The sequence below is a fragment of the Onychostoma macrolepis genome, chromosome 01 (genome assembly GCF_012432095.1).
Source record: "Onychostoma macrolepis isolate SWU-2019 chromosome 01, ASM1243209v1, whole genome shotgun sequence".
NCBI classification, from domain to species: Eukaryota; Metazoa; Chordata; class Actinopteri; order Cypriniformes; family Cyprinidae; genus Onychostoma; species Onychostoma macrolepis.
Window position 1 is genome coordinate 1,220,722 of NC_081155.1, and position 19,288 is coordinate 1,240,009.

General features: G+C 42.0%; 1 protein-coding gene across 2 annotated transcripts; it reads left to right on the plus strand.

Moving 5' to 3' along the window:
- The first annotated feature begins 504 nt into the window (after positions 1 to 504).
- On the plus strand, positions 505 to 18,480 carry cdc37 (cell division cycle 37 homolog (S. cerevisiae)). Of its 2 annotated transcripts, none has more exons than XM_058759590.1 (8): positions 505 to 790; positions 10,052 to 10,333; positions 10,401 to 10,503; positions 10,901 to 11,016; positions 11,671 to 11,793; positions 16,847 to 17,029; positions 17,887 to 17,958; positions 18,057 to 18,478. In XM_058759590.1, the coding sequence occupies exons 1-8, from the start codon at positions 683 to 685 to the stop codon at positions 18,174 to 18,176; spliced, it is 1,107 nt and encodes a 368-aa protein (XP_058615573.1). In that variant the 5' UTR covers positions 505 to 682; the 3' UTR covers positions 18,177 to 18,478. The 2 variants fall into 2 exon arrangements, with proteins under 2 accessions (XP_058615573.1, XP_058615496.1); XM_058759513.1 differs by lacking the exon at positions 505 to 790 and adding an exon at positions 3,052 to 3,134 and having other exon boundaries at positions 18,057 to 18,480.
- Positions 18,481 to 19,288: the final 808 nt, after the last annotated feature.

Below are 19,288 nucleotides of genomic sequence, written 5' to 3' on the forward strand. Positions count from 1 at the left end.
ATTATAAACCATTAGCTTTTCCAGTAAAACCAATACAATATTCCTTTTTGTAGTGTGTTTTGGGCATTTTTCCAATAATATTTAACATCCCAGCAATAGAATCCATCACATACCAGCAGACACCATTATAGTTTCCATTAAAACCAATACAACTCCCATTAAAACCAGTACATGTTCTGTTGTGTTTTAGTTTTGTTTTGTTTTTTTTCAGCAGGGAACTTATAAATAATAGTTTAATAAGGCAAAATTTTCATTAAATAAAAACCTTTTTAGACAAATTTTGTTATCTAACAGTAAGAGTAACTGGTGAGTTTGGGTCAGATGCAGAACCAGAGCAGATTTTAAAACTGAATATCTGTATCTGAACAGGTCAAAGACAAACGCCATTCCGCCATTCAGTGGCTTAGGGTGGTAAATAATAATAATAATAACAATAATAATAATAATAATAATAGCAGGACAGGCGTTGAGTTCGTCTCCAGACAGTGACGTCCGCTGGTTCGCGGCGCTCGGCGATGACGTCACTGTGGGCGGAAGTGAAGGAGAGTTCCAGAAAGAGCGGCGGTGCGCGAGACACACAAACACACAGGAGTATAACAATAAGAACTCTTGTAGTAATAATAATAGTAATAACAGCGATTGCACGCGGCTTTATAACGGAGCAGACGCGTAAGTGACCGTCATGACGACCATCGATTACAGTGTGTGGGATCATATCGAGGTTTCTGATGATGAAGATGATACTCACCCAAACATCGACACACCGAGCCTGTTCCGCTGGAGACACCAGGTAACACACACACACACACACACACACACACACACACACTGAGCCTGTTCCGCTGGAGACACCAGGTAACACACACACACACACACACACACACACACACACACACACACACACACTGAGCCTGTTCCGCTGGAGACACCAGGTAACACACACACACACACACACACACACACACACACACACACACACACACACACACACTGAGCCTGTTCCGCTGGAGACACCAGGTAACACACACACACACACACTCACACACTCTCTCTCTCACACACACACACACACTTATAACACACACACACACACACACACACACCGAGCCTGTTCCGCTGGAGACACCAGGTAACACACACACACACTCACACACACACTCTCTCTCTCACACACACACTTATAACACACACACACACACACACATGTTCGTTTTTGTGAAAAGTGGGGACTCTCCATAGGCGTAATGGTTCTTATACTGTACTTACTGTATGTGCTATTGTCCTACACCAACCCTACACCTAAACCTACCCCTTACAGACACACACACACACACACACACCAACCCTACACCTAAACCTACCCCTTACAGACACACACACACACATACATACACACACACACATATATACACACACACACACACACACACACACACACATGTTCGTTTTTGTGAAAAGTGGGGACTCTCCATAGGCGTAATGGTTTTTATACTGTACTTACTGTATGTGCTATTGTCCCACACCAACCCTACACCTAAACCTACCCCTTACAGACACACACACACTTACACACACACTTACACACACACACACACACACACACACACACACACTCACGTTTGTTTTTGTGAAAAGTGGGGACTCTCCATAGGCGTAATGGTTTTTATACTGTACTTACTGTATGTGCTATTGTCCTACACCAACCCTACACCTAAACCTACCCCTTACAGACACACACACACACACACACCAACCCTACACCTAAACCTACCCCTTACACACACACACACACACACACACACACCAACCTACACCTAAACCTACCCCTTACAGACACACACACACACACACACACACACACACACACACACACACACACACCAACCCTACACCTAAACCTACCCCTTACAGACACACACACACACACACACCAACCCTACACCTAAACCTACCCCTTACACACACACACACACACACACACACCAACCCTACACTAAACCTACCCCTTACAGACACACACACACACACACCAACCTACACCTAAACCTACCCCTTACACACACACACACACACACACACACACACACACATATATACACACACACACACACACACACACACACACATGTTCGTTTTGTGAAAAGTGGGGACTCTCCATAGGCGTAATGGTTTTTATACTGTACTTACTGTATGTGCTATTGTCCCACACCAACCCTACACCTAAACCTACCCCTTACAGACACACACACACTTACACACACACTTACACACACACACACACACACACACACACACACACACACTCACGTTTGTTTTGTGAAAAGTGGGGACTCTCCATAGGCGTAATGGTTTTTATACTGTACTTACTGTATGTGCTATTGTCCTACACCAACCCTACACCTAAACCTACCCCTTACAGACACACACACACACACACACCAACCCTACACCTAAACCTACCCCTTACACACACACACACACACACACACACACCAACCTACACCTAAACCTACCCCTTACAGACACACACACACACACACACACACACACACACACACACACACACACACCAACCCTACACCTAAACCTACCCCTTACAGACACACACACACACACACACCAACCCTACACCTAAACCTACCCCTTACACACACACACACACACACACACACCAACCCTACACTAAACCTACCCCTTACAGACACACACACACACACACCAACCTACACCTAAACCTACCCCTTACACACACACACACACACACACACACACACACACCAACCTACACCTAAACCTACCCCTTACACACACACACACACACACACACACCAACCCTACACCTAAACCTACCCCTTACAGGAGACTGTGCATTTCAACTTTCCCCAAAAAAACCTCATTCTGTGTGATTTATAAGCGTTTTGAAAAGTGGGGACATGGGTCAATGTCCTGAGATGTCACCTTCACCTTGTAATACCTGCCATACCCTCGTCATTATACACATCTATGTCCTGACTTTTCACAAAAACACACACACACTCATTCACCACACGCACACACACACACACACACACACACACACACACACACACATAACAAACATACACACACCGAGCCTGTTCCGCTGGAGACACCAGGTAATACTCACACACACACACAATTTGTTACAAACAGTTTTGTGTGTGTGTGTGTGTGTGTGTGTGTGTGTGTGTGTGTGTGTGCTTGTAACCCGAGGGTCGTGGGTTCGAGTCAGGGATTATTGTCGGTGTGGAGGGTGAATGACCAGCTCTCTCTTACACTAGAGTCTAGACGTCTTCTCCGGTCCTAAAATCCGCAACGAATCGACCCGGATCACTTCTTACCCGAACCCAGCGTGCACAAATTATATTTTTAAAAGAAAGACCTGGGGTCAGTTGCATAAACTCAGCCACCATGTTAAGACTGTGTCTTAAGAACTAGTTTGACCAACAAGCAGTTGCCAAGGGGTATTCAGGCTTATTTTTCCAATACATATAAGACCAATCTTCCTTTTCATAACTTAATTTAAAAAGTTACGACCAGCCTTGAAGAAAAAAAATTAGATGACTAACTTTTTAAGACTAGTCTAAACAGTTTATGCAACCGGCCCCTGATGACATTCGACCCGAGTCCAACACGATGGTATTTATTTTCGACGCTGACTGGATGCATCGTAAACGGCACTGATGTGTGCACAGTCCTGCATCGGTCAGGAAAGATCCCAGTGTCACTGGGCCACTGCTCCAGGTCGACCAAAGTGCTTTACAAAGAATAAAACACAAATAAAATAAGACTAACAAGGAAATCAACAGACAAATAAAATACAGTACAGAGAAGAAGAAAAAAACAGGAAACATACTAAGGAGTGTTATAAGCCAGGGTGAAAGATTCTGTCTTTAGATAAGATTATAAATACTAATAGATGGGGCACGTCTGATAAAGGGAGGAAGGCTATTCCAAAGCTTCGGTCCCGCAGTAGCGAGGGCACGATCACCGCGATCGTTAAGGTTAACTCTGGGAACTATGAGTAGGCCAAGGTCTCACGATCTCAAGTTCTAGACGGGGTATACGGAAGCAGCAAATCAGTTAAGTATTGAGGAGCCAGGTTATTGAAGGCTTTGTAAACAAATAATAAGATTTTAAAATCAATCCTATACTTGACAGGCAGCCAGTGTAGGGAGATTAAAATAGGAGTAATATGTTCATATTTTCGCTTCCCTTCAAGCAGTCTAGCGGCTGCATTCTGAACTAACTGAAGACGAGAAATTAAAGGCTGAGAAATACCAGAGTTACAATAATAAAAAAGGCATGAATAGCGGTTTCAAGATTTTTTTCTAGATAGGAAGGGCTTAACTTTACTAAGGCGGCGAAGTTGATAAAAACATGACTTAAGTACAGATGAAATCTGTTTATCAAACTTTAAACTGGAGTCAAATAAAATGCCCAAGTTCCTGTGTATTATATGGAGTGAGGAAGCCGAGATCAAAATTGGAAGCAACATTTTCCCCAGGACCAAACAAAACAATTTCTGACTGGTTTTCGTTCAGGTGTAAGAAATAGCTTGAAAGCCATAGCTTAAGCTCGTTTAGGCAATCTAACAATGGCTGAAGTGAATACTTATTATTACGCTGGAGGGGAAGATAAAGCTGGTATCATCAGCATATAGATGAAAGGAGACACCATATTTTTTCAAAATGGAGGCCAAGGGGAGCAAATATATTGAAAACAACACCGGCCCAAGGATCGAACCTTGCGGAACACCACAACCAAGAGGAATGTCAGTAGAAACACACTGCCCTATTTGAACAGTAAAACACCTATTTGACAAATACGAGTGAAACCACTGTAAAACCATACCACGAGGTCCTACACAAGACTCCAGGCGTGACAGAAGACTGTTGTGGTCGACTAAGTCAAATGCAGCACTTGAGTCTAAGAGGACAAGAGCCATGGGTTTCCCTGAATCTGTCGTGAGATGTCATTTAAGTCTCTTAAAATTGATTTTATAATAAATAAAATACATTTATTTATTTACTGATCTACTATTACTTTATATTTTTGCCTGTCTGGTGGATTCATGTTATTTCTGAGTTCGGCTTTCAGTTGAAGGTCCCTCACTGATCTTGACTGAATCACTTTTGTAACCTCAGTCTATATTTTATTGCCTGTTGTTCGGCGCTGGCTGCTGTAATGCAACGTGCAAGATCAAGATCATTTATCCTTATTTAGGGTATAAGACTATTCTATTTTGATCTGCAGTTTAATAAAAGTTAAACAGAAAAACGACAAATAGTAGCACTGCATGTGTTTCTGAATATTTATTTAAACAGACTGTATAATGATGAAAAACCACAAACATGACTGTTATAATTAGAATACGTAAATTCCTTCACAGCCTATTCATACAGCGTGTGAATTCACACACAGTGTGCTATTTTTACAGATTTTTAAAACCGTGTATACAGCTATATCATGCTTAAGCTGAGATATAGCACTGTAAATTCAAAACTATAAAGTTTTGTTGCAAACGGATGAAGACGTTATAGTGGCCTACTATCTCAGCTCGCCCCTCAACATGCAGGCGATCAGAGCTTCAGCAGCCCAACACTGAACATTATATTGTGGGCATTGTATTTTGATTGATAAAATAAAAATTATAAAAATTTAAATACAAAAATGAGATTTAAATTACCCCTGCTTCTAAATAAATGAAGCAGTTATTTTTATTTTGTTAAAAATGGGCCTAAAGAGACCTATGAAATAGTAGGCTACCAGAAAGGGGAAAAACCGTTTTGCTGAGTTTGTTTTGAATCCCTGCGTGACTTTAGTCATACATGATAAATATCAAATAGGCCTACGTTATAGCTTGACTACAAGTTTAAAAACAATGCTACAATTGAACAAATTAAACTTACCATCATGAAATGTCTATACAGCTGATAATGCTAAAAAAAACATCAGAAAATAGGCATATTTTATACAAAACATATTATTATGTGACATCAACATGCATTTATCATTCTTACAATGACCGCCAGAATGTCCAACTTCACCATGATTAACTTAAAATTAGGGCTGGGTATCGTTCAAAGATTTTCGATACCGATACCTTGAGTTCGATACCAGTTCCTGAACGATACTTTTTTCGATACCAATTTTATGAAATCAGTTTTAACAAGATTGCATTATCTCAAAAAACATTTTTTCAGCTTGTTGACATTTATACAGACTCCAAGCCTCATCTCCTGAGCCACTGCACAAAGGAACTAAATATATCCAACACAATAAATCAGTGCAAATAATTAATAAAGTTCAAATAGTTATCAGTTCACACATCTGTTGGGCTATGTTTACACTAGTGTGTGCTCATTTTAAAACGCATAGTTTTTTTATTCTAGGTTGTTAAAGACTTCAAGAAATTGAAAATCTTTATCCACTTTCATAAGTGGGTGTTTTATTTTCTTTCACCATATGTTTTATTGTTATTAAATTCTGGTGTAGTATGTCTAATTATTTGAATGCATAAAACAACTTTGTTTATTCAAATGTATTCTTAAAATAGGCTTGTGAAATGTTTTATTTTTCCTGAGAAATTCTGTTCTGTATCTAGTTTTCAAATGAAGGCATAAAACATTAATTTCATTTATCTTTAAATGATTGAAAATCAAAGTTTATTTATTCATTTTGGCAAACAAAGGGGGTTTACTATTAAAATTAAAACATGGAAGAAATGTTGTGTGATCATTACTAAAAAAATAAAGTTTTAACAATTTTAATAGTAGGCTAGTAGTAGCAGTATGTACATTCTGCTGAACAATAGTAATATATTTCTGCCGCAGTGTCTTCCAAGTTAAACCGAACTTTTATTTTGACAGGTTGCCGTGAATATCTTTACAGTTCTGTGTGTATATGATAATTACGCTAGTTTTACTCAAATCAAACGGTGAAATGCTAATGAAGTGACTCTCAGAGCAGTTCTGGAGGTGTTCATGTGTTCATGTCCTGGTTTAGTGAGACGGCAGACGCTTCAGGCTGTGTGTAACCCGCGCGCTCTCGAGACGCTCTCGCGGAGGTCAAACACCGATCGATCTGCGCTGCGCCGCTTCTGGTCGAACACATCTAGTGCTGCAGGCTTATTGGCTCACTGACGCTGAGGAGATTAACCCTTTAGGTATCGAAATTTGGTACCGAACGACAAGATGTTTTTCGATACTCGATGGTATCGAGGCAATTTGGTCGGTGCCTAAAAAGTATCGAGCTCGATACCCAGCCCTACTGAAGACTGGGCTCTATGATTTTCCTCAATAGTTCTCGAACTTCCAATATTTGAAATAAATTAATTTCAAACACAAATTTGATAAGAACAGAGTGGAAGTTATTAGCAAAATCAACATAACAGTAAAGCTAATGTTTTATGTTAGAGTGTGTGTGTGTGTGTGTGTGTGTGTGTGTGTGTGTGTGTGTGTGTGTTACTGTGTGTGTGTGTGTGTTACTGACGTGTGTGTGTGTGTGTTACGTGTGTGTGTGTGTGTGTGTTACTGACGTGTGTGTGTGTGTGTGTTACTGACGTGTGTGTGTGTGTTACTGACGTGTGTGTGTGTGTTACTGACGTGTGTGTGTGTTACTGACGTGTGTGTGTGTGTGTGTGTTACTAGCGTGTGTGTGTGTTACTAGCGTGTGTGTGTGTTACTAGACGTGTGTGTGTGTGTGTGTGTGTGTGTGTGTGTGAGTGTTACTGACGTGTGTGTGTGTGTGTGTGTGTGTGTGTGTGTGTATGTGTTAGTATTACTGACGTGTGAGTGTTACTGACGTGTCTGTGTGTGTGTGTGTGTGTGTGTTACTGACGTGTGTGTGTGTGTGTGTGTGTTACTGACGTGTGTGTGTGTGTGTGTGTTACTGACGTGTGTGTGTGTGTGTTACTAGACGTGTGTGTGTGTGTGTGTGTGTGTGTGTGAGTGTTACTGACGTGTGTGTGTGTGTTAGTATTACTGACGTGTCTGTGTGTGTTAGTGTTACTACGTGTGTGTGTGTTGTGTGTGTGTGTGTGTTACTGACGTGTGTGTGTGTGTTACTGACGTGTGTGTGTGTGTGTGTGTGTGTGTGAGTGTTACTAGACGTGTGTGTGTGTGTGTGTGTGTGTGTGTTACTGATGTGTATGTGTTAGTATTACTAGCGTGTCTGTGTGTGTGTGTGTGTGTGTGTGTTACTGATGTGTATGTGTTAGTATTACTAGCGTGTCTGTGTGTGTGTGTGTGTGTGTGTGTGTGTGTTACTAGACGTGTGTGTGTGTGTTACTGACGTGTGTGTGTTAGTGTTACTAGCGTGTGTGTGTGTGTGTGTTAGTGTTACTAGCGTGTGTGTGTGTGTTAGTGTTACTAGCGTGTGTGTGTGTGTTAGTGTTACTAGCGTGTGTGTGTTAGTATTACTAGCGTGTGTGTGTTAGTGTTACTGACGTGTGTGTGTGTGTGTTAGTGTTACTGAGCGTGTGTGTGTGTTAGTGTTACTGACGTGTGTGTGTGTGTTACTAGCGTGTGTGTGTGTGTGTGTGTGTGTGTGTGTTACTACGTGTGTGTGTGTGTGTGTGTGTGTGTTACTGACGTGTGTGTGTGTGTTACTGACGTGTGTGTGTGTGTGTGTGTGTGTGAGTGTTACTGACGTGTGTGTGTGTGTGTGTGTGTGTTACTGATGTGTGTGTGTGTGTGTGTGTGTTACTGATGTGTATGTGTTAGTATTACTGACGTGTCTGTGTGTGTGTGTGTGTGTGTGTGTGTTACTGATGTGTGTATGTGTTAGTATTACTGACGCGTGTGTGTGTGTGTGTGTGTGTGTGTGTGTACTGACGTGTGTGTGTGTTACTGACGGTGTGTGTGTGTTACTAGCGTGTGTGTGTGTGTTAGTGTTACTGACGTGTGTGTGTGTGTATGTGTTAGTATTACTAGCGTGTGTGTGTGTTAGTGTTACTGACGTGTGTGTTAGTGTTACTGACGTGTGTGTGTTAGTGTTACTGACGTGTGTGTGTGTGTTAGTGTTACTGACGTGTGTGTGTGTTAGTGTTACTGACGTGTGTGTGTGTGTGTTACTAGCGTGTGTGTGTGTGTGTGTGTGTGTGTGTGTGTTACTAGACGTGTGTGTGTGTGTGTGTGTGTAGTGTTACTGACGTGTGTGTGTGTGTTACTAGCGTGTGTGTGTGTATTACTGACGTGTGAGTGTTACTGACGTGTGTGTGTTACTAGCGTGTGTGTGTGTGTGTATTACTGACGTGTGTGTGTGAGTGTTACTGACGTGAGTGTGTGTGTGTTAGTGTTACTGACGTGTGTGTGTGTGTGTTAGTGTTACTGACGTGTGTGTGTGTGTGTGTTAGTGTTACTGACGTGTGTGTGTGTTAGTGTTACTGACGTGTCTGTGTGTGTTAGTGTTACTGACGTGTCTGTGTGAGTGTGTTATTGACGTGTCTGTGTGAGTGTGTTATTGACGTGTGTGTGTGTGTGTGTGTGCGAGCGAGCATGAGCATGTGTGTGAGTGTTACTGACGTGTGTGTGTGTTAGTGTTACTGTCGTGTCTGTGTGTGTGTGTGAGTGTGTTATTGACGTGTGTGTGTGTGTGTGAGCGAGCATGAGCATGTGTGTGAGTGTGTTACTGACGTGTGTGAGTGTTACTGACATGTCTTGTGTGTGTGTGTGTTATTGACGTGTGAGCATGAGCATGTGTGTGTGTGTGTGTGTGTGTGTGTGTGTGTGTGTTACTGACGTGTGTGTGTGTGTGTGTGAGTGTTACTGACGTGTGTGAGTGTTACTGACATGTCTTGTGTGTGTGAGTGTGTTATTGACGTGTGTGTGAGCATGAGCGTGTGTGTGTGTGTGTGTTACTGTGTGTGTGTGTGTGTTACTGACGTGTGTGTGTGTGAGTGTTACTGACGTGTCTGTCTGTCTGTGTGTGTGTGTGTGTGTGTGTGTGTGTGTGTGTGAGAGAGTGTTACTGACGTGTATGTGTGTGAGTGTGTTAATGACGTGTGTGTGTGTGTGTGTTTCTCCCCGAGGCGCGGGTGGAGCGCATGGAGGTGTTCCTGCAGAAGGGCGAGGAGCTGGAGAAGGGTCTGGCGGAGAGCCGCAGGAGGCTGGCGGAGGCGCAGCGGCGAGTGCAGGACCTCAGCTCAGCCTCCACCCCTGAGACCAGAGCCCAGCTGACCTCAGCCCAGGAGGAGGAGAAGCAGCTGAGGAGGGAGGAGCGCTCCTGTGAGAAGAAGATGGAGGAGCACCGGCGGGAGGAGAAGAAGATGCCCTGGAACGTGGACACGCTCAGCAAGGAGGGCTTCAGCAAGGTACGCTAGTGCCGCGAGACTCGCTAGTGCTCCCAGACACGCCACTGACGCTCTGCTTCTGTTTCAGAGTGTCGTCAACGTCAAGCCGGAGAAGGAGGAGACGGAGGAGGAGAAGGAGGAGAAACACAAAAGCTTCGTGGAGAAGCACGAGAAGCAGATCAAACACTTCGGTGAGCTGTAGCTCCTCCGGTCTGAATCCAGCTAAACTCCTGCTACAATCAGAAAATCCGGCTACTGCACAATCACTCTCTTCTTTACAGCATCTTTGCTGATCATAGAGAAGCGATTGGTGGTGTGCAGAGCTCACGCTGAACAAACTGTATTGAGCGGATTCTGACTGAACGCCTCTGATTGGCTGTTGTGTTCATGTCTGTGATTGGCTACAATGATCAGTGCTGCAGAAACACACTTTAACACTCTTCACAAATACAGGAGCCAGCACTGAAGAATGAGTTAATAACACAGCTGATATCAGGAAGAATGAACCAGTGTTTGGACCACCCTCACACTGCAGCGTCTCAGGACTGACCTCATGACGTGTGTGTGTGTGTGTGTGTGTGTGTGCAGGGATGCTGCGACGCTGGGACGACTCTCAGAAGTACCTGTCTGACAATCCTCACCTGGTCTGTGAGGAAACGGCCAACTATCTGGTCATCATGTGCATTGATCTGGAGGTGGAGGAGGTAACTCTGTGTGTGTGTGTGTGTGTGTTAGGCCTGGTTTTGACACAAATCATGATTCAATTTGGTTCTCATTCACAAGCTTGCGATTCAATATCGAATTTTTTTTTAATAATATCATAACTAATGCTGTAAAATACACACGAGAGCCAATACATTACTATAATACTGAAGGTTAAAACTGACTGATTTTTTTAGGCTATACAACTGCTTAAATTACACTTAATGAAGCTTTTATAATAAAAGTTACAATTGCATAATAATATTTCTACCTCAATACGTTTTTTAAATATATATATATATATATATATATATATATATATATATATATATATATATATATATATATATATATATATAAACATTTAAATGGTGGCTGTCATAAAAAATATAAATTAAACATTGAAGAACAGCAAAAATGATAATGAACGTAATATGATGCATATATTTAGCAAAATGCCCCTCTCTACAGTTTATTTTTCTGTCTAATGAGTTTATGGTCACCGAATGTTTTTCTTCTGAGGTAAATGTGACGTTACGTGACATTGTTTACAAGCCGTTATATTGACGTCTTTGCGCGGCTGAAACACTGATTGAGCGATTACACGAGACTTAAGTTACCTGTGATTGACCCGTGTGTGTGTGTGTGTGTGTCAGAAACACGCGCTCATGGAGCAGGTGGCCCATCAGACCATCGTCATGCAGTTCATCCTGGAGCTCGCCAAGAGTCTGAAGGTGGATCCACGCGGCTGCTTCCGCCAGTTCTTCGCCAAAATCAAGGTGTGTGTGTGTGTGTGTGTGCTTACAGATTCATCAGCAGTGTAAGTCAAGTCATCTTTATTTATATAGTGCTTTTAACAATACAGATTGTCAAAGCAGCTTTACAGTATTAAATACGAAAATAGTGTAAAATGACAAGATTAAACACTCAATTACAGTTAAAAGCATTTCATTATTGAATTAAATGATGTCATCGTCCAGCTCAGATCAGTTCTAATAGTATCTGTGCAGTCATGTAGACGATATCACTGGAAATGAAGTGTCCCAACTGAGCAAGTCAGAGGAACCAAACCTCCATCGGTGACAGAATGGAGAAAAAACCTTGGGAGAAACCAGGCTCAGTCGGGGGTCAGTTCTCCTCTGACCAGACGAAACCCACAGTTCAGTTCCAACTGCAGCAGAGTCAGATTGTGCAGAGGACTCGTCTGGTTCCTGTGGTCTTGTCCCGATGGCTGTCCAGGAGACGAGGTCTTCACTGGGGGTCTGTCTCTGGGGTCATCTAGGTGTCCTGATCTCCGCTGATGTTCAGGGCTGTAGAGGTCGTCTCTAGGTGCTGATCCACCATCTGATCTGGATACAGACTGGATCGAGTGGCTACGGTGATCTCAGACTAGGAAAGAAACCGACTAATATTAGCGTAGATGCTTCTTACGATGTAACGAGTACATCGTGTGTTATGGGGAGTGTTCCCGGTTCCGGTTGATCTAATTAATGCAGCCTAACAATCCTTTAACGGATTTGAATAATAGAAGCGTATTAATGTGTTATGTGTAAGCCAGGCTAAAGAGATGGGTCTTTAATCTAGATTTAAACTGACAGAGTGTGTCTGCCTCCCGAACAGTGTTAGGTAGACTGTTCCAGAGTTTGGGTGCTAAATAGGAAAAGGATCTGCCGCCCGCAGTCGATTTTGATATTCTAGGTATTATCAAACGGCCGGAGTTTTGAGAACGCAGCGGACGTGGAGGACTATAATGTGATAAGAGCTCGCTCAAGTACTGAGGAGCTAAACCATTCAGGGCTTTATAAGCAGTGTTGGGCACGTTACTTTAAAAAAGTAAATAGATATAGTTACTAGTTACTTCTCACAATTAGTAACTGAGTTACATCATTATAAAAGTAACTAATTACCAGGGAAAGTAACTATTGCGTTACTTTTTAAAAAAGTTTAAATGTCAAATAACTTTGGATGCCCCCAATATTAAATGTTAAATTAATGAAATGGACACTAAAAAGAATAAATTATTATTATAAAACGTTGTGCATTAATCTACACTATTTATCTACTGACACTTAGTATCAGTCAGTCAAGCATTATGATATAATATTATGATAATTTAATATTATATGATGATAGAACTTTAGTAATTAGAATAACCAAAGATGAATGCATATTTGTCATCAATATAAAACACACTAAGGATTAATGAGCTGCTGGGTTCATGAATATTAATCACGTTGTCTTCTTTCGCTCGAATTGATTTGCTGAAATCAAAACAGGGATGATAATAGGTGAGCGCCAGCCAATGAGATTGTCGCTTGCGCATTAGCTCCGCCCACTACCAGAGAAACCGGCAGTTCTTAAAAGCTGAAGAATTCCAGAGGAACAAGAAAGAATATCGTTTACATGTAGCGCGTCACTTCTGCATGTTATGAAAGACTCTCTCGCTCTGTATCTGTCTGTGCGTGCGTGTCTGTGAGAGAAAGCGAGGCGAGTCGTGCGCTTCACACTAGAGTTTACGGTACGTCAAATACAGCTACACTGCACATCCATTCAGATAAACTGAAAAATGTAATTCTAATAATATAATATAGTAACGCCACATTTTATTGTCAGTAACGGTAACGGAGTTGTAACGGGGGAAACAGTAATTCGTTTGATTACTCGTTACTGAAAACAATAACGCCGTTAGTAGCGCCGTTTATTTATAACGCCGTTATTCCCATCACTGATAATAAGTAATTAACAAGATTTTAAAATCTATCCGATGCTTGATAGGGAGCCAGTGCAGTGTTGACAGAACCGGGCTAATATGGTCATATTTCCTGGTTCTAGTAAGGACTCTAGCTGCTGCATTTTGGACTAACTGTAGTTTGTTGATCAAGCGTGCAGAACAACCACCCAATAAAGCATTACAATAGTCTAACCTTGAGGTCATAAACGCATGAATTAACATTTCTGCATTTGACGTTGAGAGCATTGGTCGCAATTTAGATATGCTTTAAAGATGAAAAAAATGCAGTTTTCCTTGAGTCTTAAATTTGCTTTATCAAATTTAAGGTCATAAAAAGTCTTAATTAAGACTTTCTTGTACAATTTATGATTTCAAGAGGTCTTAAATTTGGGTACAGACCAGAATCGCGATACAGCTTAATGTGACGATTAAACTTCAAAAGGATATAAATAAATATGAGCGCTGCACGTTTCAGAGTCCAGTGCTGCTGCTTTGTGTTCCGCCGTTACCGGGGAAACCGTTCGAAAGCGCCCCCTGCTGGCAGAGAATGAATGTGTTCAATAGGGCTGTTGTTGTGAGCAGGGTATTCCTGCATTACCGGAGGCTGTAGTTTCAGAACCGGATCTCTAGGATCCTATAGTTTTTTTTTTTTGTTGGTTTGTTTGTTTTATTTTTTTATGTATGTATTATGTCAGGTCTTCCATCAAAGAACCTATCAAACCTTTACAATTAATCCAGAACTTTTAATTTGATTAAATTCAATTAATTTTTAATGAGCCAAAAAGAATGTAAGAGAGAATGAAGAACATCACACCTCTCTCTATTCTAATTCTGTTCTTTAAAAAAAAAAAACTTGTCCCTTATAGACTTGCACACTAGTTTTTCTAATCTTTTTGTATTCTGTTTTCTTTTTATTTATTATACAATTAAAAAAAGCAAAAAAGGCCTCTAACACTAGCTTGTGGTTATATTCTGGTTTAAAATTCAGTTTTCTTGGAAAGAAGACTTGTCTGTGCGAGACTTAAGTTAATTAGCCGCAGCGCTTCACGTCTGATGTGCTGTTTGTTTGTATCTGTTTGTTGTTTGATGTTTGAATCAGGTCTCTTCTGTTGGAATAGATGGTGCTGTCCCAAAAAATAGGGTTCTATGCAGTCCTAGAACTGCAGCCTCCAGTATTGCAGGAACATTGGGTTATTTTTGTTCAGACCAATGCAAAACTCGACCCATGTTTTCACCCAGCAAACACGTAGAGCTGTCAATGTGAACTGGATTATCTCGATAAGGAGATAATCCATTATAAAAATCTAAACAGTAAAATGTGTTTGAATGTTATTTAATTAATATAATAATTTATTGATAATTGTTTAAATTAATATAATAATTAATATTTTTGACTCTGTTTAAATTGTTTTAAAGGCTGAAATGTGAAGTGTATAATTTTATAAAACTTTTTGTTTTGTGAAAACTTCTATCTGAACTGTAAATCATGCTTTTTACATTCATTTTACAGTTTACCATAGACATTGCCCTACCCTGCTCATATGGCATTAATTTTATTTGTGCAGGTCTTAAAAAGTCTTAAATTTGAGCTTAAAAATCCTGTAGCAACTCTGGTGGCTGTCAAATGACAGATTGCTATCGAACAGCACATCTAGGTTCCTGACTGATGAAGAAGAATTGACAGAGCAGCCATCAAGTGTTAGATAATGTTCTAGGTTATTACATGTGGGGTTTTAGGTCCGATAATTAACACCTCTGTTTTTCAGAGTTTAGCAGTAAAAATTACTCGTCATCCAGTTTTTTATATCGACTATGCATTCCGTTAGTTTCTCAATTTGGTGTGTTTCACCGGGCCGCGAAGAAATATAGAGCTGAGTATCATCAGCATAACAGTGAAAGCTAACACCATGTCTCCTGATAATATCTCCCAAGGGTAACATATAGAGCGTGAAAAGTAACGGCCCTAGTACTGAGCCTTGAGGTACTCCATACTGCACTTGTGATCGATATGATACCTCTTCATTCACTGCTACGAACTGATGGCGGTCAGATAAGTACGATTTGAACCATGCTAAGGCACTTCCACTAATGCCAACAAAGTTTTGTAGTCTATTCAAAAGAATGTTGTGGTCGATAGTGTCGAGCATGGCGCTAAGATCCAGTAGAACTAATAAAGAGATACAACCACGATCAGATGATAGAAGCAGGTCATTTGTAACTCTAATGAGAGCAGTCTCAGTACTATGATACGGTCTAAATCCTGACTGGAATTCCTCACAGATATCATTTTCTCTAGGAAGGAATATAATTGTGAGGATACTACCTTTTCTAGTATCTTTGACAGAAAAGGGAGATTTGAGATCGGTCTGTAATTAACTAGATCTTTGGGGTCAAGTTGTGGTTTTTAATGAGAGGCTTAATAACAGCCAATTTGAAGGTTTTGGGGACATATCCTAATGACAATGATGAATTAATAATAGCCAAAAGAGGATCTATGACTTCTGGAAGCAGCTCTTTTAGTAGTTTAGATGGAATCGGGTCTAACATACATGTTGTTGGTTTAGATGATTTAACAAGTTTATACAATTCTTCCTCTCCTACAGTAGAGAATGAGTGGAATTGTTCCTCAGGGGGTCTATTGTGCGCTATCTGATGCGATACTGTAGCTGACGGCTGCAGGGATACAATTTTATCTCTGATAGTATCGATCTTGGAAGTGAAGTAGTTCATAAAGTCATTACTGCTATGCTCTTGGGAAATGCCGACACCTGTTGATGCTTGATTTTTCGTTAATTTAGTTACTGTATTGAATAAATACCGGGAGTTATGTTTGTTTTCTTCTAGAAGAGATGAAAAGTAATCAGATCTAGCAGTTTTTAATTCTTTTCTGTAGGATAGGGTACTTTCCTGCCAAGCTAAACGAAATACCTCTAATTTAGTTTTCCTCCAGCTGCGCTCCATTTTCCGGGCTGCTCTCTTTAGGGCGCGGGTGTGCTCATTATACCACGGTGTTGGACTCTTATCCTTAATCTTCCTTAAGCAATGGAGGCATGGTTCTGTAAGAGTCAGATGTGATGAGCAGATCTTCCTCCTGTGTTCAGACCGCAGACCAGCAGTATCAGGACGCCTTCACTGACGAGCTGGAGTCCTTCAAGGAGCGAGTGCGGGGACGAGCCAAGATCCGCATTGAGAAGGCCATGAAGGAGTACGAGGAGGAGGAGCGGCAGAAGCGTCTGGGGCCCGGCGGCCTGGATCCAGTGGAGGTGTACGAGACGCTGCCTCTGGTGAGACACACACTCACAGAGAGAGAGACAGTGCAGTGAGAACACTCTCTCACTCACTCACACACTCACACACACACACACACACACTCACTCACTCACTCTCTCTCTCTCACACACACACACACACACACACACACACACTCTCACTCTCACACACACACTCACACACACACACACACTCACTCACTCTCTCTCACACACACACACACTCACTCACTCACTCACTCACTCACTCACTCTCACTCACTCACTCACTCACTCACTCACTCACTCACTCCTCACTCACTCACACACACACACACTCTCTCTCTCTCTCTCTCTCACACACACACACACACACTCTCACTCACACACACTCACACACACACACACACACACACACACACACTCACTCTCTCACTCACTCACTCACTCACACACACACACACACTCACTCTCTCTCTCTCTCTCTCTCACACACACACACACACACTCACTCACTCACTCACTCACTCACTCACTCACTCACTCACTCACTCACTCACACACACACACACACACACTCACTCTCTCTCTCTCTCTCTCTCACACACACACACACACACACACTCTCTCACTCACACACTCACTCTCTCACTCTCACACACACACACTCTCTCTCACTCACACACTCACACACACACACACACACACACACACACACTCACACACACACTCTGGTGAAGAGCTGCAGACAGCACTGTGTAACAGTTGTAATCAGTGGATTCAATAATCATCACGCTCTCTGTGAATAAATACGCACCCGAGGAAACACCAGTGCTGCAGCGGTCAGGTGCAGTGTGGGTGACCTCCGATAACGCTCTTCCTTCATCCCGCAGGAGATGCAGAAGTGCTTCGATGAGAAGGACATTCAGATGCTGCAGGAGGCCATCAGCAGGATGGACCCCACGGTCAGTGTGTGTGTGTGTGTGTGTGTGTGTGTGTGTGTGTGTGTCGCGAGCTGGAGGTTGTGTCGAGGCTGCTCTGATCACGTGTGTGTGTTCTGCAGGAGGCCAAACAGCACATGAAGCGCTGCATTGACTCGGGCCTGTGGGTGCCTAACGCTCGGGCGGACGAGGAGGCAGAGAAAGAGCCGCAGGACGAGGAGGTGAAGAACGAGGAGCAGTGACCCCTGACCCCGGAGCCATCGTGATGAACGAGCGCTGAGGACTGCAGCACCTCTCTCTTCTCTCATCGTCTCTGTCTGTTATTTATGCAGTCGCCTGTAGACCCTCTCTCACCGTCCTCCCGCTCTTCTACAGCTACACCGATCGGCCGAATGAAGATCTGCAGTATTATAGATAGCGGAGACAGTCCAGATTAATATGAATAATGAACTGATTTAGTTGATGGATGCCGCTTTGGTCTTTTCATGTTCATATTGTTCCCTCTGCTCTCTTAGCGCTGTGTGTTCAGTTTTTATCAGAATAAACTTGTGGGCTGATGGGAAATCTGAGTGATAGCACGAGTGTCTCCTGATCCTCCAGCTGCAGTAATGTCACAAACTTGTCAGTTTTTAAAATCTGCTTCAGAATGAACCAAACAAACACTCAAACGAGGAAGGCCTCGTTGCTGCTGGAACAGGAATAACAGCACCTTTGGTTAGTTATTGATGAGCTTGTTGAAAACGCAAATCAAGAACATTTCTTTTTTATAATTTCTTAAAATGGTAATAGATTTATTCTGTTTTTATTATACATGAAGTGCAGTTTTATATATATATATACACACACACTCACATATACAGGGTTTAAACTGGGCCGGGCCGTCCTTCACACAGCCTCCAGGGCTCTCTTTATGCCGAGCTCACACTGCACGCTGGATCGGCGACAGGGGCTTTCACATCACACGACTTTACAACATAGACTGTAAAAAAGATGTATGACGCATCTCCGCTTCCTTCCACTACAGAAAAGTGAAGCGAATACATCTCAGTATGGCCGCTGCCATCTTGAGTAAATGACGTCATTTGGAGCCGAGTCTGCGCAGTAGTGTCGAGGTGGAGCCGCGGAATCAAACTCCCGCAGACCCAATCAACCATAACGACACGCCCCGTTTTTATAGCATCAAATTACTAGCTAAAATCAAACTTATCACAAAAATGAACAATTGAACATACAGGTGCTGGTCATATAATTAGAATATCATCAAAAAGTTGATTTATTTCACTAATTCCATTCAAAAAGTGAAACTTGTATATTATATTCATTCATTACACACAGACTGATATATTTCAAATGT

What these genes read in the sequence shown, in the direction of transcription:
- cdc37 (XM_058759590.1), top strand. Translation starts at nt 683, where the DNA reads ATGACGACCATCGATTACAGTGTGTGGGATCATATCGAGGTTTCTGAT. An exon ending in TGTTCCGCTGGAGACACCAG is followed by an intron (nt 791 to 10,051) that starts GTAACACACACA and finishes TTTCTCCCCGAG; the next exon opens with GCGCGGGTGGAGCGCATGGA. An exon ending in TTGATCTGGAGGTGGAGGAG is followed by an intron (nt 11,017 to 11,670) that starts GTAACTCTGTGT and finishes TGTGTGTGTCAG; the next exon opens with AAACACGCGCTCATGGAGCA.